The sequence below is a fragment of the Somniosus microcephalus genome, chromosome 30 (genome assembly GCF_052327205.1).
Source record: "Somniosus microcephalus isolate GS21.2 chromosome 30, FLI_Smic_1.0, whole genome shotgun sequence".
Classification (NCBI taxonomy): Eukaryota; Metazoa; Chordata; class Chondrichthyes; order Squaliformes; family Somniosidae; genus Somniosus; species Somniosus microcephalus.
The window spans coordinates 30,326,662-30,342,254 of record NC_141016.1 but is presented as its reverse complement, the minus strand read 5'-3'; the positions used below and the strand labels follow the sequence as shown (position 1 = coordinate 30,342,254).

At 52.9% G+C, this 15,593-nt stretch overlaps 1 protein-coding gene and 1 pseudogene across 1 annotated transcript in view; one reads left to right on the top strand and one right to left on the bottom strand.

Annotated features, from left to right (window-relative positions):
- Positions 1–15,593, bottom strand: part of LOC147098084 (uncharacterized) — a 52,225-nt gene that overhangs the window by 23,368 nt on the left and 13,264 nt on the right. Inside the window, exon 3 of the mRNA XM_085971318.1 lies at positions 11,211–11,219. Coding sequence (XP_085827444.1) covers positions 11,211–11,219 — 9 coding nt within the window. The remainder of the gene's footprint in view (positions 1–11,210; positions 11,220–15,593) is intronic.
- LOC147098085 (uncharacterized) lies at positions 6,192–10,307 on the top strand (annotated as a pseudogene).

Genomic DNA, 15,593 nt, shown 5'->3' with positions numbered 1-15,593 from the left:
GTGAGGGTATTGCAGCGCCGCCTCGGTGAGTGAGGGTATTGCGGCGCCGCCCCTGGTGAGTGAGGATATTGCAGCGCCGCCCCTGATGAGTGAGGGTATTGCAGCGCCGCCCCCGGTGAGTGACGGTATTGCAGCGCCTCCCCCAGTGAGTGAGGGTATTGCTGCGCCGCCCCCGGTCAGTGAGGGTATTGCAGCATAGCCCCCGGTGAGTGAGGGTATTGCAGCGCCTCCCCCGGTGAGTGAGGGTGTTGCAGCGCCACCCCCGGTGAGTGAGGGTATTGCAGCGCCACCCTCGGTGAGTGAGGGTATTGCAGCGCCGCCCACGGTGAGTGAGGGTATTGCAGCGCCGCCCCAGTGAGTGAGGGTATTGCAGCGCCACCTCCGGTGAGTGAGGGTATTGCGGCGCCGCCCCCGGTGAGTGAGGGTATTGCAGCGCCACCCCCGGTGAGTGAGGGTTTTGCAGCGCCGCCTCTGGTGAGTGGGGGTATTGCGGCGCATCCCCCGGTGAGTGAGGGTATTGCAGCGCCTCCCCCGGTGATTGAGGGTATTGCAGCGCCGCCCCCGGTGAGTGAGGGTATTGCAGCGCCTCCCCTGGTGAGTGAGGGTATTGCAGCGCCTCCCCCGGTGAGTGAGGGTATTGCAGCGCTGCCCCTGGTGAGTGAGGGTATTACAGCACCGCCCCTGGTGAGTGAGGGTATTGCAGCACCGCCCCTGGTGAGTGAGGGTATTGCAGCGCCTCCCCCGGTGAGTGAGGGTATTGCAGCGCCGCCCCCGGTAAGTGAGGGTATTGCAGCGCCTCCCCTGGTGAGTGAGGGTATTGCAGCGCCTCGACCGGTGAGTGAGGGTACTGCAGCGCAGCCTCCGGTGAGTGAGGGTATTGCAGCACCTCCGCTGGTGAGTGAGGGTATTTCAGCGCCTCCCCCGGTGATGAGGGTATTGCAGCGCCTCCCCCGGTGATGAGGGTATTGCAGCGCCTCCCCCGGTGAGTGAGGGTATTGCAGCGCCTACCCTGGTGAGTGAGGGTACTGCAGCGCCTCCCCCGGTGAGTGAGGGTATTGCAGTGCCTCCCCCGGTGAGTGAGGGTATTGCAGCGCCGCCTCCGGTGAGTGAGGGTATTGCATCGCCTCCCCCAGGGAGTGAGGGTATTGTACCACCTCCCCTGGTGAGTGAGTGTATTGCAGCGCCGCCCCCGGGGAGTGAGGGTATTGTACCGCCTCCCCTGGTGAGTGAGGGTATTGCAACGCCGCCTCCGGTGAGTGAGGGGATTACAGCACCGCCTCCGGTGAGTGAGGGTATTGCAGCGCCTACCCTGGTGAGTGAGGGTACTGCAGCGCCTCCCCCGGTGAGTGAGGGTATTGCAGTGCCTCCCCCGGTGAGTGAGGGTATTGCAGCGCCGCCTCCGGTGAGTGAGGGTATTGCATCGCCTCCCCCAGGGAGTGAGGGTATTGTACCACTTCCCCTGGTGAGTGAGTGTATTGCAGCGCCGCCCCCGGGGAGTGAGGGTATTGTACCGCCTCCCCTGGTGAGTGAGGGTATTGCAACGCCGCCTCCGGTGAGTGAGGGGATTACAGCACCGCCTCCGGTGAGTGAGGGTATTGTAGCGCCGCCTCCAGTGAGTGAGGGTATTGCAGCACCTCCCCCGGTGATTGAGGGTATTGCAGCGCCTCCCCTGGTGAGTGAGGGTATTGCAGCGCCTCCCCAGGTGAGTGAGGGTATTGCAGCGCCTCCCCCGGTGAGTGAGGGTATTGCAACACCTCCCCCGGTGAGTGAGGGTGTTGCAGCGCCTCCCCTGGTGAGTGAGGGTATTGCAGCGCCTCCCCCGGTGAGTGAGGGTATTGCAGCGCCTCCCCCGGTGAGTCAGGGTATTGCAGTGCCGCCTCCGGTGAGTGAGGGTATTGCAGCGCCTCCCCCGGGGAGCGAGGGTATTGTACCGCCTCCCCTGGTGAGTGAGGGTATTGCAGCGCCTCCCCCGGGGAGTGAGGGTATTGTACCATCTCCCCTGGTGAGTGAGGGTATTGCAGCACCGCCTCCGGTGAGTGAGGGTATTACAGCGCCGCCTCCGGTGAGTGAGGGTATTGCAGCGCCGCCTCCGGTGAGTGAGGGTATTGCAGCGCCTCCCCCTGGTGAGGGAGGGTATTGCAGCGCCTCCCACTGTGAGTGAGGGTATTGCAGCGCCGCCTCCGGTGAGTGAGGGTATTGCAGCGTCTCCCCCGGTGAGTGAGGGTATTGCAGCGCCTCCCCCGGTGAGTGAGAGTATTGCAGCGCCTCCCCCAGTGAGTGAGGGTATTGCAGCGCCTCCCCCTGTGAGTGAGGGTATTGCAGCGCCTCCCCCGGTGAGTGAGGGTATTGCAGCGCCGCCTCGAGTGAGTGAGGGTATTGCAGAGCCTCACCTGGTGAGTGAGGGTGTTGCAGCGCCTCCCCTGGTGAGTGAGGGTACTGCAGCGCCTCCCCCAGTGAGTGAGGGTATTGCAGCGCCTCCCCCGGTGAGTGAGGGTATTGCAGCGCCTCCCCCGGTGAGTGAGGGTATTGCAGCGCCTCACCCGGTGAGTGAGGGCATTGCAGCGCCTCCCCTGGTGAGTGAGGGTATTGCAGCGCCGCCTCTCGTGAGTGAGGGTATTGCTGCACCTCCCCCCGGTGAGTGAGGGTATTGCAGCGCCTCCCCCGGTGAGTGAGGGTATTGCAGCGGTTCCCCCGGTGACCGAGGGTATTGCAGCGCCGCCTCCGCTGAGTGAGGGTATTGCAGCACTTCCCCCGGTGAGTGAGGGTATTGCAGCGCCACCGCCGGTGAGTGAGGGTATTGCAGCACTTCCCCAGGTGAGTGAGGGTATTGCAGCACTTCCCCCAGTGAGTGAGGGTATTGCAGCGCCGCCCCCGGTGAGTGAGGGTATTGCAGCGCCGCCCCCAGTGAGTGAGGGTATTGCACCGCCGTCTCCGGTGAGTGAGGGTATTGCAGCGCCTCCCCCCGGTGAGTGAGGGTATTGCAGCACCTCCCCCGGTGAGTGAGGGCATTGCAGCACCGCCCCTGGTGAGTGAGGGTATTGCAGTGCCGCCTCCGGGGACAGAGGGTATTGCAGCACTTCCCCGGTAAGCGAGGGTATTGCAGCACTTCCCCCGGTGAGTTAGGGTATTGCAGCGCCGCCCCCGGTGAGTGAGGGTATTGCAGCGCCACCCCCGGTGAGTGAGGGTATTGCAGCGCCGCTTCTGGTGAGTGGGGTTATTGCAGCGCCTCCCCCGGTGAGTGAGGGTATTGCAGTGCTTCCCCCGGTGAGTGAGGGTATTGCAGCGCCGCCCCTGGTGAGTGAGTTTATTGCAGCGCCGCCCCCGGTGAGTGAGGGTATTGCAGCAACTCCCCTGGTGAGTGAGGGTATTGCAGCGCCTCCCCCGGTGAGTGAGGGTATTGCTGTGCCGCCCCCGGTGAGTGAGGGTATTGCAGCGCTGCCCCTGGTGAGTGAGGGTATTGCAGCGCCGCCCCTGTTGAGTGAGGGTATTGCAGCACCGCCCCTGGTGAGTGAGGGTATTGCAGCGCCGCCACGGTGAGTGAGGGTATTGCGGCGCCGCCCCTGGTGAGTGAGGGTATTGCAGCGCCGCCCTTGATGAGTGAGGGTATTGCAGCGCCTCCCCCGGTGAGTGAGGGTATTGCAGCGCCGCCCCCGTTGAGTGAGGGTATTGCTGCGCCGCCCCCGGTGAGTGAGGGGATTGCAGCGCCGCCCCCGGTGAGTGAGGGTATTGCAGCGCCTCCCCCGGTGAGTGAGGGTATTGCAGCGCCACCCCCGGTGAGTGAAGGTATTGCAGCGCCACCTCCGGTGAGTGAGGATATTGCGGCGCCACCCCCGGTGAGTGAGGGTATTGCAGCGCCGCCCCCAGTGAGTGAGGGTATTGCACCGCCGTCTCCGGTGAGTGAGGGTATTGCAGCGCCTCCCCCAGGTGAGTGAGGGTATTGCAGCGCCTCCCCCGGTGAGTGAGGGTATTGCAGCGCCGACCCTGGTGAGTGAGGGTATTGCAGTGCTGCCTCCGGTGAGTGAGGGTATTGCAGCACTTCCCCGGTGAGTGAGGGTATTGCAGCGCCTCCCCCGGTGAGTGAGGGTATTGCTGCGCTGCCCCTTGTGAGTGAGGGTATTGCAGCGCCGCCCCTGGTGAGTGAGGGTATTGCAGCACCGCCCCTGGTGAGTGAGGGTATTGCAGCGCCGCCTCGGTGAGTGAGGGTATTGCGGCGCCGCCCCTGGTGAGTGAGGATATTGCAGCGCCGCCCCTGATGAGTGAGGGTATTGCAGCGCCTCCCCCGGTGAGTGAGGGTATTGCAGCGCCGCCCCCGGTGAGTGACGGTATTGCAGCGCCACCCTTGGTGAGTGAGGGTATTGCAGCGCCGCCCATGGTGAGTGAGGGTATTGCAGCGCCACCCCGGTGAGTGAGGGTATTGCAGCGCCACCTCCGGTGAGTGAGGGTATTGCAGCGCCACCTCCGGTGAGTGAGGATATTGCGGCGCCACCCCCGGTGAGTGAGGGTATTGCAGCGCCGCCCCCAGTGAGTGAGGGTATTGCACCGCCGTCTCCGGTGAGTGAGCGTATTGTAGCGCCTCCCCCAGGTGAGTGAGGGTATTGCAGCGCCGCCCCTGGTGAGTGAGGGTATTGCAGCGCCGCCCCCGGTGAGTGAGGGTATTGCAGCGCCTCCCCTGGTGAGTGAGGGTATTGCAGCGCCTCCCCTGGTGAGTGAGGGTATTGCAGCGCTGCCCCTGGTGAGTGAGGGTATTGCAGCGCCGCCCCTGGTGAGTGAGGGTATTGCAGCGCCACCTCCGGTGAGTGAGGGTATTGCGGCGCCGCCCCCGGTGAGTGAGGGTATTGCAACGCCGCCCCCGGTGAGTGAGGGTATTGCAGCGCCTCCCCCAGGCCATCAGCTGGGAATGGGTAACAGCAGAACAGCGGCACCTCCCAGCAATTTAGCAACAGGACAGGAAGGCAGCAGGGAGCTTTGCCCTCCAAGTACCTTTACTCTCAACGACTGAGCTCGAGATTTTACATGTTCGGTAATTAGAAATTAAAAAAAGACTTGCAGTTATATAGCGCCTGTCACGACTACTGGACATCCCAAAGCGCTTTACAGCCAATGAAATACTGTTTGAAGTGTAGTCACTCTTGCAATGTAGGAAACACAGTAGCCAATTTGCACACAGCAAGCTCCCATAAACAGCAATGTGATAATGACCTGAGTGTGAGATGGAGTATTGCAGCCAGGAAGATCGAGAAGATCATTGCTGCGATGACACAGCCTTGCTTGACCCCAGTTCGTACGTGAATTGGGTCTGTGGTGGAACCGTTGGTCAGGATCACGGCTTGCATGTTGTCGTGAAGCAGGCGGAGAATGGTGACAAACTTTTGAGGGCATCCGAATTTGAGAGGGACACTCCATAATCGCTCACGGTTGACAGTGTTGATGGCCTTTGTGAGGTCAAAGCAGGCCTATTGCTGCAATGCGCCATCTCACCCTCAGTAAGCTCCCCACTGGAGTGGAGGTAATTCACAGAACAAACGGGAAACTGTTCAACCTCCGTTGCCTCCAGTCCAAATCCAAGGTCGTCCCATCCTCTGTCGTCGAATTACAGTATGCAGACGACGCTTGCGTCTGCGCTCACTCGGAGGTCGAACTTAAAACCATCGTCAACACCTTCACCGAAGCGTACGAGAGCATGGGCCTTACACTAAACATCCATAAGACAACATCCATAAGACAAAGGTCCTGCCCCCACCACACAGTACTGCTCCCCGACTCTCAAAATCCACGACAAGGCCTTGGACAACGTGGACCACTTTCCAAACCTCGGAAGCCTACTGTCAACAAGGGCAGACGCTGATGATGAAGTCCAATACCGCCTTCAGTGTATCAGTGCGGCCTTCGGTCCTCTGAGGAAGAGAGTGTTTGAAAACCAGGACCGCAAACCCAGCACCAGCCTCATGGTCTACAGAGCAGTAGTGATACCCGCCCTCCTGTATGCCTCAGAGACATGGACCATTTACAACTGGCACCTCGAAGCACTGGTGAGGTACCACCAACGCTGCCTCCGCAAGATCCTGTAAATCCATTGGCAGGATAGATGCACCAACATCAGTGTTCTCACTCAGGCCAACATCCCCAGCATCGAAGCTTTGTCCACGCTCAATCAACTCCGATGGACGGGTCACATCGTCCGAATGCCCAATATGAGACTCCCAAAGCAAGCGCTCCACTTGGAGCTCCAACGCGGCAAGAGAGCCCCAGGTGGGCGGAGGAAACGCTTCAAGGACACCCTCAAAGCCTCCTTGAAAAAGTGCAACATCCCCACTGACACCTGGGAATCCCTGGCCCAAGACCATACAAAGTGGAGGAGAAGCATCCGGGAAGGCGCCGAACGCCTCGAGTCTCTTCGCCGGGAGCAAGCGGAAGCCAAGCGCAGGCAGTGCAAGGAGCGCACGTCAACCCAAGCGCCCCACCCACCCGCCCCTTCAACCACCGTCTGCCCCACCTGTGACAGAGGCAGTAGGTCCCGCATTGGACTCATCAGTCACCTGAGAACTCATTTTTAATGTGGAAGCAAGTCATCCTCGGTTCCGAGGGACTGCCTAAGAAGAAGAAGATAATGACCAAATAATCTGTTTTTGTTATGTTAATTGAGGGATAAATATTGGCCAGGACGGGAGCAAGACTTGAACCCACAACCTTCTGACTCCGAGGCGAGAAATGGTAACCACTGAGCCACAGACCCCATCCTATCTGAGATTAAACACCAAAACCCACCTCTGGTGTACAAACATAGTTCGTATTAAAAGCTCATCGACCTGAAACGTTAACTCTGTTTCTCTCTCCACAGATGCTGCCTGACCTGCTGAGTATTTCCAGCATTTTCTGTTTGTATTACAAGCATAGTTCGTCTCACTCCTCCAAGTTAAAAGTCAACACGTGACAGGAATCTCTTGTTACACGTGTTCAGTTTTGTTTCAAGTACAAAATGACAAGATACATTTCGATAAAGGCGGACCTGCGGCTCATTTGACTTCATCCTTGTGGAATAACAACTGCACCATCTCAGTAAGTGTTTCCCAGCACAAAGCACTGCTCGCAGGGTTATTGTAAAGCAGTGATTCATTTATCTTCTGCTTTTAGTTAACATGCCTGTGCTTTCACAGACTGTTTCATTGCACTGTACCAATATGTAGAGGCTGCTGCATGTGCACACAAAACAGAAGATCCCAGGCTGAATTCCTGGTCTGTGTTGAGTTGTCTGATCACAGCTGTGGCAGTAGTTGTGCTTCTACAGTTTCACTTAGTACTCCTGGGTTAAGGGGGGGGGGGGGGGGAAATATCGGCCAGGGTTCCTGCTTCTTGTAAATAACCCCCCGCCAGTCACCCAAGTACTGAGGGCCGCTGCAGCCTGTAGAATTGTGCTCCAGTGTGACTTGACCAGAGAGGGTACTGTGAGACACTGGGGGGTGTTTGAAACACAAATAATGTGAATTCAATAGGGTGAACTGTCAGGTTAGATCATCTGCAGATGGTAAAAGAACCGATTACACGTCTACAGTTGAGTGGATTGTGGCAATTTCTAAAATGAATCTGCACATTACAGTTATTAACGTTGCAGTGAAGTTTCAGTAACAGCAAAATGTCAGAATTTGCGGCTTGATCCGAACTCCCTTTTACCTGCTCCCTTCCCACTGTCCAGGGCCCCAAACACTCCTTCCAGGTGAAACAATGATTTACTTCTTTCAAATTACTATTCTGTATTCGCTGCTCACGATGTGGTCTCCTCTACATTGGGGAGACCAAACACAGATTGGGTGACTGCTTTGCTGAACACCTCCGTTCAGTCCGCAAGCGTGATCCCGAGCTTCCGGTTGTTTGCCATTTTAATATGACGCCCCACTCCCACTCTGACCTCTGACTCCTACACTGTTCCAATGAAGCTCAAGGAACAGCACCTCCTATTTTGATTAGGCATGTTACACCCTTCTGGACTCAACGTCAAGTTCAACAATTTCAGATCATAATCACTGCCCCATTTTTTCAGACAGCAGGTGCTGGTAATGGTTCTGCTGTTGCCATTTACACCTCCTCTAAACCCATTGTTTGTCTCTTTACTTGTCCCATTATAAGAACATAAGAACATAAGAAATAGGAGCAGGAGTAGGCCAATCGGCCCCTCAAGCCTGCTCCACCATTCAATAAGATCATGGCTGATCTGATCCTAACCTCAAATCTTCTATCATTCTGCATCCACCCGAACCCATGTGATCTCCCGGGAGAGGCGAAAAACCAGATAAAAAACCCAATGGCCAATTTGGGAGAAAAAATCTGGGAAATTCCTCTCCGACCCATCTAGGCGATCGAAACTCTTCCAGGAGATCACTCTGTCCCTATATTTTCTACAGTACTTACCTTCTGTAAAGGCGATCTCCACCCCAGCCAGGAACAGGAATAAAACCATCTCCTGAAATCTAACACAGAATTAGAACACAAGAAGTAGGAGCAGAACCAGGCTACACGGCCCCTGGGCCCGCTCCACTACCCACAGGGCCATGACCGTTCCGAACCTAGACTCATGTCCAATTTCCTGCCCGCTCCCCGTAACCCTTAATTCCCTTTACTTCTAGGAAATTATCTATTTCTGTTTTAAATTTATTTAATGATGTAGCTTCCACAGCTTTCTGGGGCAGCAAATTCCACAATCACCCCCTTTTGCCTTGCACCATCATCCCTTTAGTCATTTAATCTCTCCTGCCTTCCACCCTATCACAGACCTTCCCTTTTACTCTTTCCTCCCCTCCCCCCTCTCCCTGCCCCGGCACTTGCTTTAAAAACTGTTAAATCTCTAACTTTTTCTAGTTCTGATGAAAGGTCATCGACCTGAAACGTTAACTCTCTTTCTCTCTCCGCAGAAGCTTCCTGACCTGCTGAGCATTTCCAGCATTTTGTGTTTCTATTTCAGATTTCCAACATCCCCAGTATTTTGCTTTTGTCCCTGTCCAGTGATGGATTTACCAAGAGCTGTGCCCAATTACAGAGAGACCAACTGGTGTACAAAGGACTGAATGGGATATTCATTATTCTAATTATTATTTCACAGATTGAAGAGACGGAGAAACCGTGCACAGAGCAGAATTCATACTTCTCCGTCTGCCACGTCGTGCCAAAGCCACAGATTTGCATCGGGAAGAAATTGTACCGATGTTCGTACTGCGGAAAGAGATTCACCCAGGCATCATCTCTGACAGTTCACGAACGCAATCACACTGGGGAGAGGCCATACAAGTGTGGTGATTGTGGAAAACACTTCACCCAGTCCTCGTCGTTCACAGTCCATCAGCGGATCCACACAGGCGACAAGCTGTTTCGATGGACTAGACAGACTAGATGCAGGAAGGATGTTCCCGATGGCGGGGGAGTCCAGAACCAGGGGTCACAGTCTAAGGATAAGGGGTAAGCCATTTAGGACTGAGATGAGGAGGAATTTCTTCACCCAGAGAGTGGTGAACCTGTGGAATTCTCCACCACAAAAGGCAGTAGAGGCCAATTCATTAAATATATTCAAGAAGGAGTTGGATATATTTCTTAAGGCTAAAGGGATCAAGGGGTATGGGGAGAAGGCAGGGACAGGGTACTGAATTTGGATGACCAGCCATGATCTGATTGAATGGCGGAGCAGGCTCGAGGGGCCGAATGGCCTACTCCTGCTCCTATCTTCTATGTTTCTATGATGCTCGCAGTGTCAGAAAAGCTTCACTCATTCCTGGCATCTCTCAGTCTGCCAGCGAATTCACACGGGGGACAAGCCTTATAAATGCTCCGACTGTGATAAGACCTTTTCCACCTCCTCCGACTGCCTGAAACACTAACGCAGCCACTCGGAGGAGAGTCCCTTTAAATGTTCCTATTGCCAAAAGAGCTTTAAACAATCACGTTGCCTCACCCTTCACCAGCACACCCACATGGGAGACAAACCCTTCAAATGTTCCTATTGCAAGAATACCTTCACAGTGTTCTCCTCTCTGACGGCCCACGAGCGCATTCATACAGGGGCAAGGCCTTTTCAGTGTTGCTATTGTGACAAGACATTCACTTATTCCCAATGTCTGACTGTGCACCAGCGCAGTCATACAGCAGAGAAACCCTACAGGTGTCCTCACTGCGAAAAGTCCTTCAACACCTCATCCGATTGCTTCAAGCATCAGCAGGTGCACACCGGGGACAAACCGTACAAGTGCTCTTGCTGCGCAAAGTCCTTCACGCAGTCGTCCGCCCTGGCGGTCCATCAGCGGGTGCACAACCGAGAGAACTCTTAGCACCGCACCGACCTTGTCACGGTAACAGAGATAGTCTGCTCAGTCCTGTAGCCCACCCTGCTGTGTTGAGTGTATTGACACCAGCGTGCGAAAGGAGATTCACACTTCATGCTGAGCGAATGCACCTCGTGTGAGGCTCTGAGTTCATCCCCTCCGATCACATCACCCCAGTGTTACGCTGTTCACAGCCCAAGTTTGGAAGAGCACAATCCAGAATTGTACAGCTCGGGGCCTTTGACGGTTCACGTGGACCGCGTGTGAACATTTCACATACCCACATTACACTGTATGCCAGTTGGTGAAACGCTAGATGTTTGGATTGTTTAAAGAACGCCATTCATAGTCCGGTAAAGATTGTCACATGGAAACTGGAAAGGGCATTCCAGCGATAACCACCCCTTGGAGCAGGAGAAGACAATCCATCTGCTTTTGCCCAACAACTCGTTCATTGAGAAATCAAGGTGGTGAGCCTGAGCCCGCGGTGCAGCCCATCACCAATTTTAAAGAGAGATGGGAGAAGATGAAGGGTGACATTATCAGGTTTTTAAATCCTGTGGGTTACTGAGGGAGGTGAGGAGTTTCACATTTCTGGGGTCATGGGGGGGAAAATGAGAGTAGAGGATGTTGTGAAGATGCTGGATTTCAAGGCAGTGGAGATTTTAAGAAGAGGAATAGCTTTGTAGGATGTCCTATTAGAACCTGGGGTTGAACAAGAGAAGGAATAACCTTTGTAGCTTTGATAAAATCATGAGACAAGAAAGAGGCAACAAAGAGAGAGATTGGAGGGTAGTGATGAGGGGATCACCTATCAGATGATGAGCTTTTTCAAGCACCCGCTCAGGAGTGAAAAAGCTGGGCTACAAGAGCCTCCCCTGATAGGAGAGCAGTATTCCAATCTTGGGCAGACGTGTACTTAAGCTGGGCTATCGTACGGTAGGAATTATAGCTGCTCCCACCAGTGACTACATTGAGAAGTAGCAGGAGTGTGCAGTAAAATGAACACCACCCTCAGCAACATAGATCAGGAGTGTCCACAAGTTTCTGCTGTGGTCCACATAGGTATGTACTCCAAGATTCTTGGGGGAGGGGAAGCACATAGAATCATAGCATGATACAGCACAGGAGGAGATCATTCGGCCCATTGAGCCTGTGCCAGCTGTTTGGTGGAGCTATCCAATTAATCCCCCAGGTCGCTCTGTTCCTGCACGCCCTTTAAAATTGTAGCATTTAGTTCACATCGCCTCTCCTCATTCTTCCCACTAAACTGCATCACTTCACACTTCTCTGCGTTAAATTGTATCTGCCATCTGTCTGCCCATTTCACCAGTCTATTTATGTTCTCCTGAAGTCTGTTACTATCCTCATTGTTTACTACATTTCCAAGTTTCGTATCATCTGCAAACTTTGAAATGATGCCCTGTATACCCATGTCCAGGTCAATAATACATATCAAAAAGAGCAGTGGTCCTAATACCAACCCCTGGAGGACACCACTGTACACTTCCCTCCAGTCTGAAAAACAACCGTTCACCACTACTTTCTGCTTTCTGTCCCTTATCCAGTTTTGTATCCACACTGCCGCTGTCTCTTTAATCCCATTGGCTTTAATTTTCCTGACAAGTCTATTATGTGGTTCTTTATCAAACGCCTTTTGAAAGTCCATAGACACAACATCGACCGCACTACCCTCCTCAACCTTCTCCATTACATCATCAAAGAACTCTATCAAGTTAGTCAAACACGATTTGCCTTTAACAAATCTGTGCTGACTTGCATTTATTAGCCCATACTTTTCCCAGTGACAATTAATTTTATCCTGGATTATTGTCTCTAAAAGTTCCCCCACCACTGACGTTAGGCTGACTGGCCTGTAGTTGCCTAGTTTATCCCTCTCCCCTTTTTTGAACAGGGGTGTAGCATTTGCAATCCTCCAGTCCTCTGGCACCACCCCCATACCCAAGGAGGATTGGAAGATTGTGTAAGAAGTCACACAACACCAGGTTATAGTCCAACAGCTTTATTTGAAATCACAAGCTTTCGGAGCGCTGCTCCTTCGTCAGGTGACGTGGCCAGAGCCTTTGCAATTTCCACCCTAACTGACACTATTCTGAGTAACTCCTGTAGCAATGTCCTGGGGCTGAGATGATTGACCTCCAACAACCACAACCATCTTCCTTTGTGCTAGATATGACTCCAGCCAGTGGAGAATTCTCCACCTGATTCCCATTGACTTCAATTTTACTAGGGCTCCTTGATGTCACACTCGGTCAAATGCTGCCTTGATGTCAAGGGCAGTCACTCTCACCTCACCTCTGGAATTCCGCTCCTTTGTCCATATTTGGACTAAGGCTGTAATTTGCCCATCTTATTTCCTTTTTCGATCTCCTCTGTACTTTCTATAATCAGCTTAGTTCTCTACTGTATTACGAACCGTACAATTGTCATAAGCCTCCTTTTTCTGACTCATTGTAACCTCTATATCTTTAGTCAACCAGGGAGCTCTAGCTTTGGATGCCCTTCATGGGAATGGGTCTACTCTGCACCCGAACCATCTCCTCTTTGAAAGCCTCCCATTGTTCAATTACTGTTTTGCTTACCAATCCCTTTACAACTCACTGAATTTAGCTCTCCTCCAGTTAAGTATTTTCACGCTTGATTGTTCCTTGTCCTTTTCCATAAGTATTCTAAACCTGATGATATTATGATCACTGTTCCCCAAATGCTCTCCCACTGAAACATGCTCCACTTAATTCCCCAGAACTAGATCCAGCACTGCTTCCTTCCTTGTTAGGCTGGAAACACACTGTTCAAGAAAGTTCTCTTGTACACATTTCAGGAATTCCTCCTATTTGCCCTTTACACTGTTACTATCCCACTCTGTAGTTCCTGCAGATTTGCTCCATCTTATTTCCACTATTTGGTAGCCTGTAGTATACACCCAGCAGCGTAATAACTCCTCTGTTGTTCCTTAATTCTAACCAAATAGACTGTGTCCTTGACCTCTCAACTACATCATCCCTCTCCAATGCTATAATAGTTTCTTTGATCAATTATGCCACCCCTCCTTTTCTTTCCTTCCCTCCCTATCTTTCCTGAATACCTTGTAGCCAGGGATATTAAGTTCCCAATTCTCCCTTCTTTGAGCCAGGTCTCTGTTATTGCCAATATATCATAGTCCCATGTGGCAACTTGTGCCTTCAGCTCACCAGCCTTATTAATCACGCTCCGTGCATTTGCGCACATGCACTCCAAACCCATCTTAGACTGCCTCGCATTTGCCCTCTGTCTGTTCCCTCCTATTTCTGAACTATTCTTTACTGTAGTGCAATTTGCCGTTCAAAGTCCTCTGTGCACCTTGTTTCTCCTCTCTCATATTTCATCCTTGTACCCATACTGCTGCCAAATTAGTTTAAACCCACTCCACAGTACAGTACTAGTCAACATTCCAGCGAGGACATTGGTCCCAGCTCTGTTGAGGTGCAACCCGTCCATCTTGAACAAGTCCCTCCTGCCCCAGAACTGGTCCCAAAGACCCAGGAATCTGAAGCCATTTCTCCAGCCATGCGATAACCTGTTCTAGCCTACTATTCCTATACTCAGTAGTGCATGGCACTGGGAGTAATCCAGAGATTAATACCTTTTGATATCCTGCTTTTTAACTTCTTCCCTACCTCCTGAAACTCTGACTGCAGAACCTCAACCCTTTTCCTTCCTTTGTCATTGGTTCCCACATGGACCACGACTTCTAGCTGTTCCCCTTTTCCTCGCAGAATGTCCTGCACCCTCTCGGTGATATCCTTTACCTTGGCACCAGTGAGGCAACACACCATGTGGGACTCTCGTTGACAGTTGCAGAAACGCCAGTCTATCCCCCTATCGAATCCCCTATGACCACTGCATCTCTACACTTTTCTGTACCCCTTGTGCAGTCATTTGCCCCACAGTGACGTGGATTTGCTTCTGACTGCACTCCCCCAAGGTGTCGTCGCCCTCACTGGTATTCGGCGCTGAAAACAGGTTTGAGAGTGCCACACTCCTGGAGGATTCCTGCACTGCCTGCCTCTTCCTACCCTGCCGGATGGCCACCCATGTACTATCCCCCTGAACTCTTTGTAGCTTCGGGGTGACCACCTCCTGGAACGCACGCTCTGGGAAATTCTCAGCCTCCCGTAAGCCCTGCAGTGACTCCAGCCGCTCCTTAAGCTCAGAAACCCTGAGCTCGAGTTCGACCCACTGGAGGCACTTCCTGCACCCGTGGTTATCCAGGACACATGAAACAGCCTGGAGTCCCCCACATGGCACAGGAATTGCAGGCAACGGGTCTCAGCAGTCCCATCATGTTGCTTAAAAAAATCCCTTTAGACCTAATTAATTACTGATTGATTTATTTATATTTTTATTATTGTCCTTGGTTTAAATGACTTAGCACCTCCTTCCCCTCTGCACTGAATTCCCACTCTCCCCAAATTCCCATTCTGTATAGCAAGCCACTCCATTCAGCATACTCCCAGCTCTGTGCTCACAGCACTGTATGTGTAGTAGCAGATATCCTCTAATATACCTTTTACAAAAGTCTAGTTACAACTTGTCAGTCAACAGTCAGCCACAACAATTAACACCAAGCCAGGTCCCCACTTACAGCTGATTGACTCTTAACTGCCATTGGCTTGCAGTTTTAAAGTCAAGTTTTAAAGTCTGTTAAATTTCAGCTTGATAAAAACACACTGGGCTGGATTTTAATACTGGAGGCATGTAGGAGGCGGGACTACAACTTTTGGGGTTGTAGTCCCGCCTCCATCGAGTTGTGGCCAACCCACGCGATTTTCACTTGATTGACCGTGTTGAGCCCGCAGCAGGCCAATTAAGTGCCACCCGGCAACAGGTGACGTCACAGATTGACATTTCATCTGCCAAGAGCTCTTTGAAGCTGTCAAACACTGACAATCTGTACTCTAAGTTAATTCCTTCCTCTCAGGCTGATTTAGAGATCTCTCCAGAGCAGAAAGCAGAATGCTGCAGATTTTGACAGCTCGCGGCCATTCTGCTTTCTGTGCCGGTGAGATGAGGGACTCCCGAGACCTGAAGGAAGGAAGGCTGTAAAGGTAAGTAAAACTTCTTTAAACACTTTACACAGACCAAACACACTTACCTCTGCACTCATGCACCCATCACTCACCTGAACACCGGACAGCTCGACCCCTCCAAGTCCTTCAGCCCGACGGTCCGCCTCACTAACTTGGCGTGGTTTGGAGCCGTCGGGAATCCCACACTTCAGGGATAAAATAG